At 42.0% G+C, this 19,573-nt stretch overlaps 1 protein-coding gene across 2 annotated transcripts; it reads left to right on the top strand.

The window, feature by feature from the left end:
* The first annotated feature begins 6,086 nt into the window (after positions 1-6,086).
* LOC130684432 (contactin-associated protein-like 5) lies at positions 6,087-19,298 on the top strand. Of its 2 annotated transcripts, none has more exons than XM_057505190.1 (3): positions 6,087-6,241; positions 10,267-10,744; positions 18,968-19,298. In XM_057505190.1, exons 2-3 carry the CDS (start codon positions 10,555-10,557, stop codon positions 19,249-19,251), a joined length of 474 nt encoding a protein of 157 aa, XP_057361173.1. In that variant the 5' UTR covers positions 6,087-6,241; positions 10,267-10,554; the 3' UTR covers positions 19,252-19,298. The 2 variants fall into 2 exon arrangements, with proteins under 2 accessions (XP_057361173.1, XP_057361174.1); XM_057505191.1 differs by having other exon boundaries at positions 6,087-6,250.
* The last annotated feature ends 275 nt before the right edge of the window (positions 19,299-19,573 follow it).

Below are 19,573 nucleotides of genomic sequence, written 5' to 3'. Positions count from 1 at the left end.
TCCTATATTTAAATAAGTAGCATATCTTTAAGTAATCCTTTACTGAGTAATCTAATCTAAGCTTGGCTCATAATGATGGGTAACCACCCCTGAATTTAGGGATGTTTCTGCCAACCTCATGTGACCTGTTTCTTGCTCTCCTCCTTTCAGGGTGTGGAAACATAGCAACCAGTACATCGTGAGCCCCTAGTAAACACTAGCCAATGTTTTTGTTTTATTATTTACGAAAATTACCTTGGATTGACACACATAGCTAATCAGGTTTTCAAACTGGTCATTTTATCTAGTTTTTAAAAATATACAGTCTTCTTTTAAATACCATATTTCTCTCATAAACCAAAATTACCACTTTCATATATTTTTCAGATTGTAAAGTATCTTTCAGAATAATTAAATGATCTTTGTGGGCTATCGTGGAACAGCAAATCCTTGAAGGCAGGAAACTCATAGCCTTGTTTTATTTTTTGTTATATAACCTGCAAATAACCAAAAAAGAGGAGAGTGGTTAATAAATGTTATTCAGATTTGAGGATGTGAAATAGGAGATGCAGGCATGAAATCCTATTTTTATTGCTATCATTATGCTGATGATCCTTTGGCCACTTGTCTCTGGTCTGCATAATTGCAAAGTTCTTCATATTTTATTCATCAGAAGAGCTGCTCTGTGCCCATTCCGTCTTCTGCTGCTGCCTTGCATGGTCCCAGCACTTCCTAATGGGTGTGATCTGTGGGCTCCATCACCTTTCTGCCTGTGCCTCATTTGGCCTCTAATGAATGTGAGACTTACAGACGTAAGTCACATTCCAAGGGCAGAAATAGATGAACAGGGGTTCTTTTTCTTCATTAGAACTGTGCAAAGCAGACTCACTCTGTGTGCTTCACGCTCTTTCCCGCATTTGCTCACCTGTAAAAATATGAAGGAAAACTTGATTCATGGGCTCTTTTTTCCTTCCCTTTCTTTTCTTTTCTTTTTTTTTTTTTTTTCCAACTGTAACCAGGTAATGTCTATTAACCATCAGTGAACATGGTTGACAGAATTATGGTCATTTCTTCTTGTATCTAAAATTGTGTTTATACTCTAAAAAAAAAAGAAATGAAGAGTTAGTGTTGGGGACAGATCTAAACAAAGGGGTGGAGGAGAGAAGAAAGGACAGGAGAAGTAAAAACAATGTTGGGAAGAGAGGCATGGACGTTAGGGAAAGGAAGGGAGAGAGAGGGAAAGAGGGAGGGAGGGAGATGGACAGAAAGACAGAGAACAGAGAGAAGGGCAAGAAGACGGGACACTCAGGCACCAAGGGGCCTTATTTCTGACCTTCTGCAGTTTGCACTTGAATCTGTCATTAGCTGATCGAATGAGGAAATACTGAGCACCTCACGCAAACATTCTCCCTTTCTGTTACATGTTTTCAACACCAAGATTCCCACAAAATATGTGATCATCAGGGGGAATTTACAATATGGTTGAAAGACTTGTGCTGTAAATAAACCCTTGTGAGGGTGTTGTCCTGATAAATGGGAACCATGACTCCGGAGGGGGGGGATCTATTATCCCGACTGATCACAATGGCATTTTGATTAGCAATGCAATATTTACTCCTTTCTCACTTTATTTAACACACAATTTATTGACTGATTGAATGCCTTTTTAATAAAAGTTCAGCAGCTATTGGGGAATATGCATTTTTGAATACTTTGCATATATATGTTTGTATACACATACATACAGAATAACAATAATTCCTTCAGGCTTTGTGAAGTATTGGGAAATACTGCTGGATCAGCATGCCCACCAAGCAATTCAGCAAAGGATGTTGAGCTGAGGAGTCTTGACTTTCTGGGTATTTGTGTATAAGTATAGATGAGAAAGCATCGAGGAAGGACAATGGAAAACACACAAGTGCTAGGCCCCCTGAAGGGCCGTGTGTGGGACCAGTCCTGGCCCTGAGGGCTCAGGGGTTGGGCGAGCGGTGGGCAGTGAGCGGACAGGTGGAGAACTGGAACGGATGGAGGAGCAGCTTCACTGTCTTCCCATCAGCAAGTGAAGAGGGGACGTGGGGGCCATTTGACACAGGAACTGGGAAGTGCAACTTTTTTTGAGTCAGAGTAGAAGAATGTTCAGAGAACTTGAACTGGACCTTCCTAATCTTTTCGAGGCATGGCAGAGTTTACTGGAGAAATGAACGGCAGTGGGATGAGGATGGACAGCTGTGCGGGAGACCTGTCTAGGGAGCCTTCTAGGGCACCACATGAAGGCAGGCACCCTTAGAGGCACGCCCGCTGGATTTACATTGGAACAGGCAGAAGGGATGAAATTGGTATAAACTCAGTGACCTTTTCCTCAGTTACAACTTAAACTTAATTTTTCCTAGGTATTTTACTCTTCTCCTCCTATCATTGTATCTTTGTTTAGCTGGGACTGATATAACCTATTGCATGTGTTTTGATAATGGGATTAAAACTCAAACTGTATAGATCATTTGTATTTAGCAATATGTAGTGTCATTAAGTCAGAATTCTTCAAAAACAGAAGGTGTCGTTTCAACATTTTGAGTAAGGTTCACACCTTCTAACCAAGGAGTCCAAAATTTTAGTGTGTGACATTCCAGCATCATTTGGTAAGGATGGTAAGGTGAGAATCTTCAGCTCCACTACCTGTCTGGAGATAGGCTCTGTGAACCCGTGTTCTTACAAGCGCACCAGATCATTCCTATTAGTGTCAGAAATGACACTTCCAGAAATACTGATCTAAGATCTCTAGAGGGAAATTGCAGTTGGTTTCTTGTTATATGATTAGGCCTCCCTTAGGTAGCTGCTGAGCAGAGTTACAGGAGTTCAGACAAATTAGCCGTCTTAGAAACAATGGTAAATACTAAAACATTTATTTTTGAAGGCAATTTTGTTTGTCCGACTGATGATTAGAAAAATCAATACATATACCAGTATAGTAGGAGAGACACTACAGTTTAGAATATCCTCAAGAAGGTTGGGGGAATACTTAAAAAAGGCCATCAGTTATTCTAACTTGTTTTAAAGATAATGATTCGCTTTTTTTTCTCTTCTATTACATTGTAAAGTTCCTAACAGCAGCATTCATATTTGTTTTGCATTTTTATATTCTAACCAGACAAGCATCTTGTCCACTGGAGATGTTTTGTGTCATTGTATTAGATAAGAAATGAACTGGTGTGTGAACACCTACATGTGTCATGACATGTTCCAAGCCACATTTAGGCTAAGCACACTTATCCAGAGGTTTGCTGTGTCACCTCTGGGCCCATCACTAAAATACAAAACATACTTGGTATCTTCAGTGATGGCATAAAATGCCAAAGAGGAATATGCCTGTATAAAGACTGAAGGCCTCATAATTGTATGTATTCTATAACAAGTTTTTTTTTTTTAATGTCATCTGTGGGAATGCTGTACTGATTTTTTTGCTGGGTATTTAGTCATTTGCTTATTTATGCATGAAATGTGTATTAGGTTCCTAACACAAACCAGACACTTTTGAAAAAGACTTTCTCTCCGGAGACTATAAATCCCGTTTCTCCAGAGGCCGGAGGGCTCAGCCAGGTGGTGGATTCTCTTCCTGATGACGTCATCCGTCCTGAATTCAGGCAAACCCGTCACCTTTTTGGTCCTCGGTTTCCTCAGTTCTCAGCCAGGACTCCCCAGGGAAGGAAGCACAGGCAGGACCCTGAGAGGCCCGCCCAGCAGCGACGCTCCTGCTTGCGCCCCTGCCCGTGGGCGTCTGCGACCTCGCTCCTTCCTCCCTTCCTCCTTGCTCACTGAGACTCAAACCGTTAAAACCACTTGCATCCTTTGTGCTAACTGGCTGACATGCAGGGACAGACCCAAGGCTCAGTGGTTCCGGACACTGCTGGGTCCAAAACAAGGCAAAGGCTTGGGCTGCCGGCGGGACTCCTAGGGGCTTAGGACTGCGAGTAAGAATTGGTGGTGCTCCTAAAGGCAGCGTTTGGCCCAGAAGTGTGCACAAATGGGTTGTTCAGAACTCGTACCATTAAAACCGACACTGTTAGTAAGATCACAGCCCAGTTCAGCTCGTGCACAGAAGGAATCCATGATGGCCTTGGCTTTACTATTCGGTCTGGATTCTAGGTTGGGTGGGGGAGCTGGGCAGTGCTGGGGGCGTGGGGGGAGGTGGAGAGATTTCTTTCCATTTTTTGGACCCAAAACCAACATTAGCAAGCATATTAAAATCCACACTATTTTGCCCTTGTGTTGCCTGGACACACACCCTGGGAAAGTCCAGCTAAGCCCACCCCAGGCTCAAGAGTGCCTCTTGCTCTGCAGAAACCCACCAACCCTCAAGGCCCATTGAGGGGAGCTTTTCTGGGCCAGGATTTAGAAAGAAAGCAGTTCATTTGAACGAGTGTGCAGTGACTCATAGCTGTTAGAAACTACGGAAAATGGATTTATGCCATTTAGAATTATTCTTTAAAAAAGACACTAGTTATCAGACAAATCTGACTGGAATTCTAGCTTAGAAGCTAATAGAGAGGCTTGAAACATGTTTGGCAGAGTGAAGAGTAGTTTGATGGGGTGGGTGTGCCCCTGGCCCAGCTCCCCTAAGATTCTTGCTTTTTGTAGTATCTGCCCCATGTTTTACTCATGACCTGCAGACCTGAAAGCTCCATACTGTCATTTCTCACCCTTCCTGCCTCAGTGACTCTGATAAGGACAGCAGCAGTAAGAGCAATTCAGAGGAAGTTGTTGCTATTTGTGTTCAAATGAATAATTTGTAAATGATATGTTTGTAAATCAGGAGTTGCATGCAAAATTAAATCTTGGCTAGGCAAAATTCCAACCTGATGGCATAGTGAGACAGCTCTTATTCTCCTTATAAAAAATGGCCTCTAATAAATATTTATGTCATTTTTCAAATAAACACATATTAAATGCCTGTTGTGTGCTAAACAGGGACAGGACAGCAATTTCCAAAGGGAAACTGGGACCAAGTCCATTCAGCCTGATGAGAGAGCATCTCCATGTCTGCCTACTCCTGTTGTATTGGGGATATTATCACCCCCTAATAATCTTCATCTACTGAAATATTCCCAACAATATAAGAAATCTACAACAAAATTGACTAAACTTTGCAGAGAAAGAAATTGACAAGGCCAAGCCTTGAAGAGTCGGGAGCTACGTGACCAGAAGTCAGAGGCTGGACACCAGATCTGTGTGGTCAGATACTGTGTTCAAGAGGATTTCTTTGGCCCTTAATTTTGCCTCCAAATATTTGAATTTCAGATGTGTGTATTAATTAGTCAATTCAGAAGATATGGTAGCCCTGGGGCTAGTCTTTGTCATGGCAGAAATAAATGGGAGGCAGGTCAGGCTGCCCTCCTCTCTGAACCAAGTCCTTCCCCGTGCCTTAGGGTCCGGCCGTCCTCCTAGTCTACCAGGAGCTGGGGCTGTGGTCGGGCTAACGCTGGCCCTCATACTGTTGCATTTTCATTGGTAGTTTTAAAGGGAAACTAACTTTTGTATGCACATATTAACTTGTTTTGGTCCAAAATCTGTCCCAATTTACCCAACTGTATTTGTGTAGTTTAGTAAGCATTTAAGTCTGTGAGCCTGCCTCTGAATATGGTGACTGATCAATATCCTACTATATAAATACTTTTCATTCAAGTGTTGTTTATATGTTCATGTGTGTATATATATATCTGCCCATTTATATGTGTGTTTAGATATGTAAATATGTACATATACAAATATGTATACCTGCATATATAGATATATATGCACAGAGAGACAGAAAGAAAGTAAGGACAGTCAAGAAGAAAGGAAATAGGGAAGGAAGGGAGGAAGGGAGGGTGGCAGGATATATCTTTATCTTTATCTAATCTATATCTATATGTATATCTCTAGCTAATCTATATCCATATGTATATCTATAGCTATATGTATGTGCACATCTATGATCTATATCCATCTATGTCTAATCTATATCCATATCTATCTGAGCATTATTCACAGTCTTTGCTTCTCGGCTTCTGTGCACCCTGTGTGCTGTTCCCAGTGTGCCCACTCTAACCTGTGCAACACCCTGTCTTGCAGATGGAGTGCCGTTCAGCTGGTGGGTCGGGCGGTCCGGTGAGAGGCACCCTTCCTGGACAGGTGCCCCCACTGGAGCTCAGCAGTGTGGATGCGGCCTGGACCAGAGTTGCCTGGACGTGGGACACTTCTGCAGCTGTGGCTCTGACAAGGATGGATGGTAATGGGGGTCAGGATCTTCCTGCAGGCATGCAGGACACACATTAATGAGTGCATACTTTTCCCTCCAGGGAAAAGGCAGGGGGAAATTCAACATGAACTAGGGCTGCCTAATGACTGTGATTGTTTGTAACTGAAAATTGCCAGTTTCAGGGCTTTAGGGCCATTACTGAGGTCTGTGGCAGCACATGCCACATCATCAAGTCCCTATATTCTCAGCATTCTGTTAAAAAAGACTGAAATATAATATGGAGCTTTGCAATTTAGAGAGTATTTCTGAAATGTGTGGGATACAGGTTTCAGGAGAGAGTGGGGGAGGTAGGAACATGCATTTACACAGACTGTTTTCATTCCCCATTTCCCAGGAATGTTTTGTCACCAGCTCCCCTATTACTTCCAACAAAAGTACAGAAAAGGGAATTTGTATTTACCCAGGATGCATTTAATCCTCATGACACGCGATAATTCCTTATAGTTTTCTCATTTTTGCATCTTAAGTTTTAGGAATGTGTATCACAGAGATGTTAAATAATTTTCCCAAGGTGCCACACATCTATTAAGCAGCCAGTCCAGCATTTGAGCTTCAGTATAGCTGGACCAGAGTCCATCTTACTCCACCACACCAAGTTACTTGTGTAAGATACAGTTGTGTTTGTAGGTCCTGTGCCCCTAACGTCTACTTTTCCTTTGTCCTCAGCTGACTTACTTCCATCTCACTGTATTGATTATGAAAATATGCACAGAACATCTCCGCCTCCACTTCTGTTTTAACTAAACTGAGGATTGCCTGAGCATGTTTAGAACTGCCTTTATGCTCACATGGCCGTGGAAGGCAAGGGGCGCCCCCAGGCTCCGCTCCAGGAGTGTGGGGGCGGGGCTCGGCTCAGCCCCAAAGCCAAGGGCAGTTCTCAGAAGCTCCAAACTCGAACACTGCCTCTAACCTGCCGATCATTTCCTTTAGAAAGAACTCCTCTCTGTGAAAGGCAGTTGTGGTTTTAAACAGCCTTCTTTTTGCCCAGTCCTGTGCCCTCTGCCCTCAGCAAGAACCCGGCATGTTCTCAAGGCGCGAAATCTGTGAAGTGTTTGCGCTCGAGGAGGCGCATTCAAACAAAGGGAAGTGGAACAAGTTAACGTGTGGAGAGTCAAACCTACAGCTGAAGACTCCCAGCCTGTCAGGAGGCGCCTCTGTTACAGGGCACATTTTCTTACAGCTAAACCCCACCACCACCACCCTGCCTCCAAATGACTGAGCCATCAGTGCCCTGAAGAGTCGGAGTCGTGCCTGTCACTCACAGACTGAGTTAAATACAGTCTTATTCTTAACGTGACCTTAAGAACGAACGTGCATATGCAAAGTCCCCCTGATGCCTCGGCCACCTGTGGGCTGCACAGCCTTCACCTGCATTATGCTGGCTTGTTGGGTGCGGTTCCCACCACACTTTTTAAAAAAAATTCAAATCCATTGCCAAGATTTAAAAGTGGAGAATTTTGCATTAATATTCCATCTGGCCCACTGGTCTCAGATTCGTAAACAGCACAATTATCTATTGCTAAAGGATATCACTTCCTCCTTCAGGCAGAATACCTCCTCGCTACCCCTCTCCCCTGTCTCCTCTTTCAGTCGCCCTCTCTCCCCTGGCACTGAAGCTGTGTGTCAGGTTCCATTTATCACCTAACACAGACCTGGCTTTTCTCATTTTTATTAGTTGCCTGGCTCTTGTACACATTTCAGTCCGTATCTGTTTCTATTGTATTAAATAACTTTGAAGAGCAGATTTTTTTCTTTTTTTTGTTTCAGATAAAAAATACTTTTGGCAATGTCCCTTGCATTATCAAACTAAACATGAAGGCTTTTTTTCTCATTATTTGGAAAAGATATTTGTTCCTAGAGTGCTGTTTGTATATTCCAACTTTGACACAAGGGCATCAAACTGATAGACAAGATGCCAGAGGGTGTAGGGGGAGCAGGAGTCAGCACTGATGGACACGCTTCAGAATCCACTGGTTTCACCTTGGAAGTGAAAAATGGAGAGAAATAAAATCCTATAGCAATACAGAATTTCTTGAAGAGAGAATATTGGTTTGGTCTTTATTCTACTTTGGCAACTCAGAATTTGCTTTGAAATCTCTGTTTGAGAAGATACTGGAAAGTGAACACTCAAATTTTGTTCTGTGTCTATGTGACACTCATAGATGTACTTTAAAATAGAAACAAAAGTCTTATTTCAGATACTTTAAATGACCTCTTAATTCAAGCACTCAAATTATAGATGATAGTACATTTATTTACATTTTTGGTTAATAGACCTATAGGGGTATATGTGCAGGTGAATATTTGATCTATTTATAACCAAGATGATTGCTAAGTTTTTTTCCCCAAATCTCATGAGCTGGATGCCAAATCTTAACATTTAAATTGCCACCATGCTCCTTGCAGTATGTGATCTGTAATACAGAGCCATAGCTGGGCACCTGGAAAGATGGGACAACTTGTCTGACGCTGCCCAGCGGGTCTGGGGCACAGATGAGAACTAAGAGGAACGTTCCCGCTACCATCTCCGAACAGTTACCGCAGTTCAGACGCCAGGCTAAGTGGCTGTGTCCTCTCATTTAATCCTCTCTCTAACTCTGTCCTATAGACAATATCCCCACTCTCAAACAGGGGACACTGGGGAATCTCAGAAATAAAGTAATTTGCCCAAGCAAGGAGCTGGGGACCAACAATCCAGAAAAATCTCTGTGCTTCTATAATTGTCCTTAAAACACTTCATCACATTACTTGGTTCTTGCCATTAATAATTTGGGATAGTATTTTCCTTACCTCTAAATGCAGGTTTGTAAACAATCTGTAAATGATAATGAAATATAGTGTCGATTTTGAGTGTTTTTGAGCATTTTATTGACATCTTGGTGACTGTAGAGAGTCAATAACAATCTGCTCTTGTCATAAAATCATTACCTCGTGCACTGTGCCCTGTGCAGGGGGCATGGAGCTGGTCTCCCAGGTCCCCTGTACAGTCAGGGTGCCCTGTGCTGTGCCTGACTGAGGCTCTGGGGGCTGGAGGACACGCATGTGGTTCTCAGACCACCTTATCTAGTTCAGCTAAGCTCAGATGAACGTGTGTTCCCAGAACTCGTGTTAATTCAGGCATAGAAGAGATACCGAGTATGTGACTAGGTGTTACCTGGAATCTCTGAGACTTGGGTTCCTCATTTTTGAATGGAAGTAAAGGCACCCACTGCATAGGGGTGTTGTGTGGGAAAAAATATATACTTATCCTCAGTGTATTTCTGTCTCAAAATAGTTATTCCTTCAACCCCAGTTTCTTACCTACCTTCTGTTCCTCAATTAAACAGTGTACCATGACCCCCAAAACACAAGTTAGAGGGAAAGAGCAATAGCTTGACCTTGTTCATTTTTAACTTTCTTGCCAAAGGGTGACTCACCAGTTTCTTATTTGCATGACTAACACAAACAGAGCTTGAGTTCTTAACTGCCAAGATCTCTAGAACAGAACAAAAGGAGAAACTACCAACCCTTAACTCTAAAGATTTGCTCTTTCCTAGAGTTAAAAGGTGATAAGAAACACCCTAGGCTGCTGAAAGCCTGTTGGCAGGGGCCCGAAACAAGCCCTTGGAGGGATTTCGAGTGGGATTCATGAAGCCACTTTCAAGGCAGTTATAGAGATCGCTGGTCTCTGTGGAAAGGCAGGCGGTGGATACTGGCTGCCAGCCCTGCCTGGGCCGGGTGGGGGTTGCTCCTAGCTTCCCCAGGAAGCCCAAGCTCTGAATGTCCACATCTTCGGACAGACTTGGGAATGCTGCAGAATCTCCGTGACTTTGGAAGCCGTCCGTGGGTCTTCTAATAGGCATCCCAGCCTTCCACACACACTCCTGAGATGAGAGGCCCTCTGTCGCTGCCTATCTGACGCAATACACCTCAGTCACTTTTGAAAAGATGAGTCTCGGTAAGGAGTCCTTACATTACTCACCTGTTCTCTTTTTTCTGAACTTTATGTTTTGCAGGACAAATGATACTGGCTTGCTTTCCTTCAGAGACCACTTGCCCGTCACTCAGATAGTTATCACTGGTACCAACAGATCAAACTCAGAAGCTGCTTGGAGAATCGGTCCCTTGCGTTGCTATGGTGACCGTGAGTACTAAAGTGAAAGAAGCTTTCTGTCTGCACTGCATAAGCACAAGCTGTTTTTATCACCCCATCCCTTTTCCCCTGCAGAGTCCTCTAGTCTTGAAATCTACCTGCATGCCCAGTGTCTTGCTGCGCCCCTTTGTGCCACAGTGCACCGTGCTGAATGACGTTTTCATTCGCAAGACACTTCTGGAAAGCAGTATCGTTTTCTACAGAAGCCTCTTACCTCCACTTCCCTACCTTCCATGCGGAAATGAGTGTTGATATTTCCTTCTTTTTCAAAACCACAGCTTTATCTGGAGTTTTCCTAGAAAACCTCAGCATTAAAGACTTCATCCGACTTGAAATAAGCTGTAAGTGCCCTCATTTATGAATTTTATGTAACTGGCCAACAGTGCATATAACTTCTCTCTGCCATCAACAGCTAATGCCTATTTGAGCTGGCAAATGAATCTCCCTGGATATCTGTGGAATTAGAATGGTAATTTCTGGCCCTGCTAGTGCTTTCTGTGTCATTATTTCCCATCAGTATGTAGTTAGCCATTCTGATTTCAAACTAGTGTATTGCCAAATTCCTGTAGACACTTATTTCAGCCTCCTTTATCTGAGCTGTTGGTATTTTCTATCTGTGACTTTGAGCGTCCATATCACAGAACTTTTCCATTGCTATTCCCATGGATTCTATTCTGTGATGCATTCAATTCATATTTTGGGTCTACTTCTTTATGGAATTTGCTTTGAAAGTCATTTCCTGACTTATTTCTCACTACCAGGGCCATGTAACTACCCAGTCAGAATCCCCATTGTTTGTCCCCAACTTCACCTGAACAGTGTGGTCTCTAATGAATTTGATGCCAGGACGTGAATCATTTTTAATATCCTATCTATCTATGCAAGTTATACTAAGGAATAATCATCAAGTTAAATGAAAAATAATAGAAATACACGTGGTGAAACGTTCTATTATTGAACTTTTATATGTAATCATGCCAATAAAAAAATGTTAGTAGAGAAAAACAAAGACAGTATAATAAAATACTTTTTAATTACATTAACTGATTTTTTTACAGAGGGAGAAACATTACCTACATATTGATTTGTTCAAGTAGCAGTTACAGCATTTTAATTTCTGTTCCTTAGTCTTCACTTCCACAATTTGTGAATGATTTTATCAAAATTGACTTTCCTCTCATGTTCATGTTCAAAAGAGAGTATAATCAGGTTTGTCAATCTGTTCTTATTAGGATATCATTATTAAGTTTAAATCAGTTTGTTAATTTTAAATTTAAAATAACTTTTCACTTTATGCACCAGGTATATAAATCTGAGGAAAGATTTTAAACATAAGGATGATTTTGGTAGAGATTCATAGAAATTCCATTTTACAATAAATTATAGAAATTGCAACACTTTCCATGAATATTTTTCAGTATTAATATGGCTACTTTCAAATGTCCCTGCAATAAAAAACAAACAAACAAAAACCAAATCTTTTCAATGGAAAATTCATCATAAATTATTATTCTTTTAGCTAAAACTTCGCAGAGTGCCTAAGGGTGTAGAGGTACGTGAGCTCTCTTTGGGAGCAATTTGTGTCCACAACCCCTGTGGCTCTATATATCCATCCATTTCAACAGTAGATTAAACAATGATAGCACAGTAAATTGTAACAATGAAAGATCAGACTTGAGTTTTTACGCTTTAAAACAAACATATGAGTCTGCATATTCTGGTGTATATGGAGTTCTCTGTATTAACTTCCCTCTTCAATAGAATATATATTAAGTGACAAGCAATAAAATGTACTATTTGTAGCTTATAAATACATTATTAAAATTAATACCAACATCAGCATTTGTTAGAATTAGACCAACAAAGGCTTTTGTGATGGAGGAATGTTTTATTACTGACATTGTTTAGAATTACTGGTACATGGTCATAATAACAAACAGATCTTCTCTGTGTTGCCTTTTTTCCAATTCTCTGCATACACTGGACCCCTTATTTCTTACACACAGGGTGGATGCCCCCAGCATCTTGCCCTCATTATATCCATGACCATAAAACTTCCTGCTCACCGTTAGGGATTTAATTTATCTGTGTCTGAATGTTTACTATAGTTTGACTAAGGCGATTGGCCATATTACAATAATGATGTGACTGCGTGAAATACCCTTGAAGCATAAGTAATGTCTTAGCAGGAGAAACTCAGAAATTTGAGAGCTCCATAAAAAGACCAAAGTGCCGGCTGGGGGAGATGGCTGAGGTGTTTGTACCAGTCTCTTGCTAATCACCAAGGGGCTAAGTGTTTCTTTTGCTGCTACAGCACAATACATACAAGGGAGGGGATCTCTTTAATTGGGAGTTTTAACCTCCTTTTACTCCAACCATTTAGAGAATTAATGGGAGGAAGTTCTTGTGGCTTTCATGTGGAGTAAGATCCCTCATACCTAACTTGGCAGGGCTCTGAAAATGTGGTGCTGAGTACCAACCATTTCTTAACACGGATATAACAAACTCAATGTAAATTTAATAAAAATCAAGCCCCAAGGCCTTTTGATTCATTACAGCAGCCGCAAATGTCATGGCATATTATCACAAGGTAGTGAGTGATGATTTAGTGTTAATTACATTTCAATGTCCAATATGCTTGTACTTTCTGGTCAACATTTTGTCCTTTCGGTCATACAGAAACGTTTGAAATGCAGGTGGTATTGAATATGATGAAAATTTAAAGTCTATTGATAAAATTACACTTTTTCACCAGATCAGAAAACATATGCTTTCAAAATAGGAATAATTTAAGTAAAAATGTTTTAAATATAAAGGCTCATATTTTCCGAAGTATTTTATTTTGTTATTATTATTTAAAAGAAAAAAAAACTTAGAGGGGAGTTTGCATTTCATATTAACTGCTACACTTATCCTATTCCTTTCCTGCAGATGGAATTTTTACCCTGAAGGGTTCAAGTGTACAAATTAGCTACTTAGAAAGGAAATGGCCTTTAAACAGATATAGCTCAGGCTAGATTTTTCTCCCATCCCCAAGAAATGTTCCTCTATAACTCTCTGAGCAGAATCTTCCAAAATTGATATATCCAAATTGTTGGACAGGGAAAAGGAATTTTCACAAAATTTTCAAACTAGTTTCTTCTGGGTTATTTTCAACTAAGACATTTCAATTTTCTAGCCTTGAGATGAGCCTACATTCTATGAAAAGCAAGATATTTCACTATGTCCTCAAGTCATAGCATATGTGTTTCAAATGAGACTGAGAAATCAAATAGTCATTTTGACAATCATTTCACAATGGCTGTGACATAGAAGTAGATATTTAGGAGTGGATGACAGGGAGCAGAAGGAAATGGCTGTTAAGAGTCAGGATGGCCTTGGAAAGAGCCTATTATTTACAAACCCACTGTGGATTCAAATTTCTGTCCCTCAAATTCTAATTGTTAGCAAATTCTTCATCCCTTCAGTGCTTATTTGTGCAGAATGGCCAGTCAGATGTATTTGGCTGCAATTAAAAGAAAACTTTCAGATTGATAGACTGAAGGATGGGAATTCACTCATTCTACGGCATGTGACTAAATCCAAAATTGGTGCAACACTTGATTTCTGGTTGGATTCAGCAGTTTAATGTTTCTACTTTATTTCTCTCCTTGCTCTGACTCCTAAATATCTACTTTGGTCTAACACTAGCTCTCCCTCAAAACAGAGCTGTGTTTCAGCTGATAAAAAAATCATCTCTTTGGCAACTGTCCCAGCAATAGACCAATACCTCTGGCCATGAAAGTAAAGGTTACGGTTTTTCTCTACTAGGGTCCACGCTTACGCCTGGTCAGGGAGAGGGGCAGCTTTCCTTAAAGCCTGCAGGAGGGGAAAATAATCTTCCATCCAAATTCTTGGCTGATATGCTGTAATAAAATACAGGTTAACAAGAGTCAAAGAAACAGAAGTTTATTAACACATAGAACTTGTGTATACATGGGAGATACCCAGATAAAAATGACTAACTCAAAGAGATGGCCTGGAACTCCAGCTTAGATAGCATCTTCAACAGAGAATAATACATTTATGGAGAAAAGTAATAGAGAAAAGGAAAGCAGTTTTGGGTTTCCAGTGTCAGAGATAAAGGCTAGTCACCGAGATTCTCTATGTCGATTCCTCCGTGCCGTCTCCAGGCCGACATGGTGAAGCTCTTCAGGTGATTAACTTCTGCCTTCTTCACAGGGAGCAGGAGAGGGACATCTCTGGAAGTGTATGTCCTGCTGTTAGACAAATAAGGGGAGGGGAGGGCAGGGGGCTTTCCTTGTCTCTGCATCTTCTCAATTGCCCTCAGTCAAAGTTATCCTTATGCTGAAGTGACATATATTGGGGTAGCATATTCTGCTAGCCATATATATATATATATGTATAATGAATGTATATGAGATAGAGATTAGGAACAGAACTCTCATTTTCAGTGGTAATCATATCAAGAATATTACCAAATGCAATGTTAATGTGCAGTATAATCCTCAGATCCTCATAGAATAGTAGACATAATACTAATAATAACATTTATACTAAATTATTGAGTGTTTACTCTGATTAGACACTGTACTAAATGCTTTACATTCATAATTTCATTTCATTTTCAAACAATCCTATCTACAATCATCAAGGTATTATACTCTGGTTTTCATTGTCAACTCATAGTCCAATATGCAGATGACAGCATGAGCCCAGGGAGGGAAAGCAATACACCCAGAGTCACACAGCTAGTAAAACTGAGGATGCAGAACTCGAACTGCCTCTCTGTTCCTTAGAGTAACCCCCACCTGCTTTGCAAAACTACCTTAAGAACCAAGAAAGTTAGAACTTAAAATAGAATAATTTCCCTCCATGTTTCAAGGTATAGAGCATTCAGGAAGTCCTTGAGATTTTTAAGCAGAAGTATGTGTGCTTTTCATCTAGAGATAGGAATCACAGCTGCCATCAGACCCTTGAAGAGTCCATGTATCCAAAAAAGCTTAATGATATTTCACTTAGTTCTTACTTCTCATTTGACTGACAAATACATGGGAAGTCAGAGAGGTTAAGTGACTGCACTAAGGCCTTGCAACTTTCTTATTCCATAAATGGTCTCTGAGGTGTCTCACATGCTGAATATGGGGTAGGAGTTAGGGACGGAGAGATGGAGTCAAATTTCAAGGAAGGAAGAACATTATTTGGAGCCTGTCCTTAGAAGGCTTCTTCACATCTTCCAGAAATAGGTGGAAGATGCTATGCTGTGGTCATGGCAATTTCCTCTACCTAACACATCCCTTCTTTGTCAGTCTTCTCAAAAGTGCACCATGAGCCCATTTTCTCCTCCATCTCTGCATTCTCGGTGCCTATCACAGGGCCTGGCTTGTCAAAAGCCCACTGAAAGGCTAAGGTGCCCTCAGCTGTGTCTTGAGTCCTGAAGGAGTAAAGAATGAGAGAAGATTTTTTCCAGACAGTTGGGGGAAGGAAAGGCCAGAGGGTAGATTTACAAAAGAGCTGATTCTGCCTCAGCACAGAGTTCAGCTTCCCCATCCAGGGCTGTTGGGTTGTGTCCATCCCGCTAGCAAATGGGAGCTCGCTTATATTTGTCCCACCCATAAAGTCACTATTCAAGCTGGACATAATATCCATTTACTTAACATTTTTTTTTTCGGTCAGGTCTTTAATCACCTGAAATTTTATATTCTAGGTTTAACTGCCCAGAGAGATTACATGTATTTTGGGGATGAAGATTCTGTCTCAAAAAAAGTGGATTTAATGGTGAGCTCCAGAGACACAGCACCTGGGCTGGAGCAACTTAGCAGCTGTCTGTGACTCACTTCCTCTGTGAAATATTACCTGTCTCAGAAGATTATAGTAAGGCTTAAGTGACTTGAATCATGAAACATTCTTAGCAGAGTGTTAGCTTGTTTTAAGCACTCAATAAACATTAGTTTATCTTTGCATTTCACTGATTCTCCCCCAGTCTTAGGAAGAATGGGCTGAGCAAAGTAGGTGTTTAATAGTGACTTGAATAAAGTTAAATAGTAATAATTTAAAAATATTTTCCAAGAAACCTGTATCTTGGTATAAAACTAAAAATAATTCAAAGAAAATTGCAAAATTGCATTTAGTATGTGCAGTGTAACATTTTAATGAATGAACCTTTGATCTGATGAGTGCTTCCTGTGTGCAAGGCCTGGTGCTAGGTTCTGGGTGTCCAGTAGATGAGGTGTCCTCTAGAGTTTACAGACTAGCTGGGCAGACAGACCATAAGCAGATCATTATGCAACAAGGGGATAATGTTTGAGCAGCGATGAGCACAGACAGGAGACCTAGCATGGAGGTGGGGGTGGCAGGGGGCCGTGGGCACAGTGGGGCAGGAAGCCCTCCACAGAGACGTGCTGTCTGCAGAGAACGTGACATCTACAAGACCAGCCTTGCAGAGAGGCTTTTGGCAAAACCTTTAGCTTCCCTCCCCTCCATTTCTCACCGACCTTTGCCTGTGTTCAACAGAGAGAAGTAAATTTAGGTTCCAGTCATCCTCACGAAAGTGTTTATTTGATGTCAAGATGTGCAGGGCTGCAAGACGGCATCAGTGACCTGGATAAGAAACAGGAAGTGGCTCAAAGAGCCAACTTCACTCTTATTTAATCTTTTAATTGCTGAGCTCGATTCATTCTTTAAATTCTGTTTCCTTTAGTGAGTGGGTTTATGATCCAAGGCCAATGTACCTGGGCTGGTGAACCGTGCCACCACGGCGACAGTAACACCCACTGCCACTCATTGAGAACATCCTGTGCGCCAGGCACAGTTCCAAGAACTTCCTCAGGATTAATTCATAAACAACCTGACAGATAGGCACTGTTTAATTTCCATTTCACAGATGAGAAAACTGAGAGGTGCCAAGATAGAAAACTTGCCTTAGGTCATGGTGACCCCAGAGTCTGTGCTCTCACACCCCATTTTTATTTAGGGCCTCTGCCTGATCATCTCTCCTGTGTGTCAGGCCTCACGTTTGCTGGAATGTAAGACAATTCAAGCTCTCAGTTACTTGAAATTTCACATCTGAATATCTGAGGGCCTCCTTATGCTGAGGACGGCTTTGTGTTAGGGTTTATTTAGGCTGAGTTGGGAGGGGGTATCCAGGGTTCTGTTTGGCCTCTGGTGTCACTGATAATGGCAGGTGACAACTTTGTCAGGGAGATGCATCCTGACTGGGGGCTGAGGGGCGGGGCTGCCACAAGAGCTGAGAGGGAAGGGACGGCCCAGCGGGCGAAGGTCCACATCCTGAAAGGGGACTGCCATCTCCTCAGACCCAGTTTCAAGTTCACCTCTTACATCCTTCAGGTTTGGAAGACTCTTAGCTAATACTGGTAAATACAGGAAGATATACTAAATAGAGAAAAATGGTGAAAAATTCTACTTTTCAAGTTGTATTTTACTTACTATGTGGAACACAGGCGAATTGTGGATACATCTCTCAATTTTCGCTTTCTCACCCACAAAATGAGAATAAACATGAGGCCTTTCTCCCATGGTCATTCTGAGGAGTAAACTGAGAGAATCTATGTCAGTGCTCAGTACAGTGATCAGCAGAGTTCACAGCACCTACGTGCTGCCACTTGTCTTGGTCTTAATGGCCACATTACCACCACCACCACCACCTTTACTACCACCACCTTTACCTACACCACCACCTTCACTACCACCTACGCCACCACTGTCATCACCACCACCACCTTCACCACCACCTACCCCACTACCATCTTCAACACCACCACCACCTTCATCACCACCTTCATTTCAACACCACCACCACCTTCAACAACACCACCTACACCACCACCACCTTCACCATCACCACCACCACCACCATCATCACCACCACCATTATCCCCACTACCACCATCATCTCCACCATAGGTATTCTTGCCCCTGACTAGCTGACCCTGGGTAGTAGGATATGCAGATCCTTTAACAGCAGAAAGAGTCATAGCAGTAGCCCAGCATCAGGGTGGGGTGGGGCCTGTGTGAGGCCCAGGCACTGCCCTTGTGCTTACATCTCCTCACAAAGCACTTCAACCTTCTGCATCTCCTTAAGTAAAATAGAATACCAAGGTCACTGAAGTAGCATGAAGGCTTGTGTCACATGTGTTAGTGGAACATCACAGAAGAGAACACTGGGCTTGCACAGCATGAATCTTCTCCCTGCAGGAGCTGAGCTGCCTAGCTAACCCAGTATCTATGTACTTTGAGGAGGGCACATTTGAAGCTAGAATAACCCCCAAAACCCAGAACCTTGGCCCCGATGCATGTTGACCAGATGGTCATCAGTGACCCTAGTTCCCATCCTATTTCCTGTATTCTACAATGGTATCAGCTGGGCCAAGGAAAGAGCTTGGGGCTTGGCATTTGGGAGTTATTACTACTGATGGTGATTTCAGCCGCAGGCCTCTGAGCACAGTGGCTGACTCACAGTGGTGTGCACCCGTCGTCAGGACATGCTTGTGCCCTAAATGCACTGACAACGCCTTCATCTCTACCATCTCCCTTCCTGGTTTCAGCTCCTTCTGAGATCATGTTTGCCATCGATGTGGGGACTGGCCCCGTAGAGCTCATAGCCCAGTCTCCTGCTCTTCTGAATGACAACCAGAGGAACCTCAAGGAGACCTCACTGCAGGTGGACAGCCTCCCGAGGGTCTCCAGGGAGACTTCAGATGAAGGCCATTTCCAGTTGCAGCTGAACAGCCAGTTGTTTGTAGGTAGGGGACGTCTGAAGGCATCCTTTGTGCTAAAAACCCTGAGACCACTGGGTGACCAGGCTCAAAGAAAATTGGTTCTATTTTAGGCCTGGGAAATGATTCAAATGTGTCATAAAGCATTTATGATTATAAATTTAAGTTTATAATTTCTTCCTGAATTCATTAGCAATAACAATACCAGATTATGCCACTCTTTAGCAAATTCTGAGGTGGTCTCAGACCCTTCCTGTATCTTTTTTCCTTGTACATATTAACTTTAGATGTCCAGAGACCCCTATTATTTGTCATTCTTATAAATCAAAATCTACTCTTAGAAAATGGGTACATCAGCTATTTATACCTTAGTAGGTATCAGCTCTAAGTCACTGGGCCCCCCTCCTGACCCCTGCCCCTGATAATCACCGCTAA

Source organism: Manis pentadactyla, chromosome 7, assembly GCF_030020395.1.
Source record: "Manis pentadactyla isolate mManPen7 chromosome 7, mManPen7.hap1, whole genome shotgun sequence".
Lineage (NCBI taxonomy): Eukaryota > Metazoa > Chordata > Mammalia > Pholidota > Manidae > Manis > Manis pentadactyla.
The sequence above is the reverse complement of the archived record's forward strand: the minus strand, read 5'-3'. Positions and strand labels throughout refer to the sequence as shown.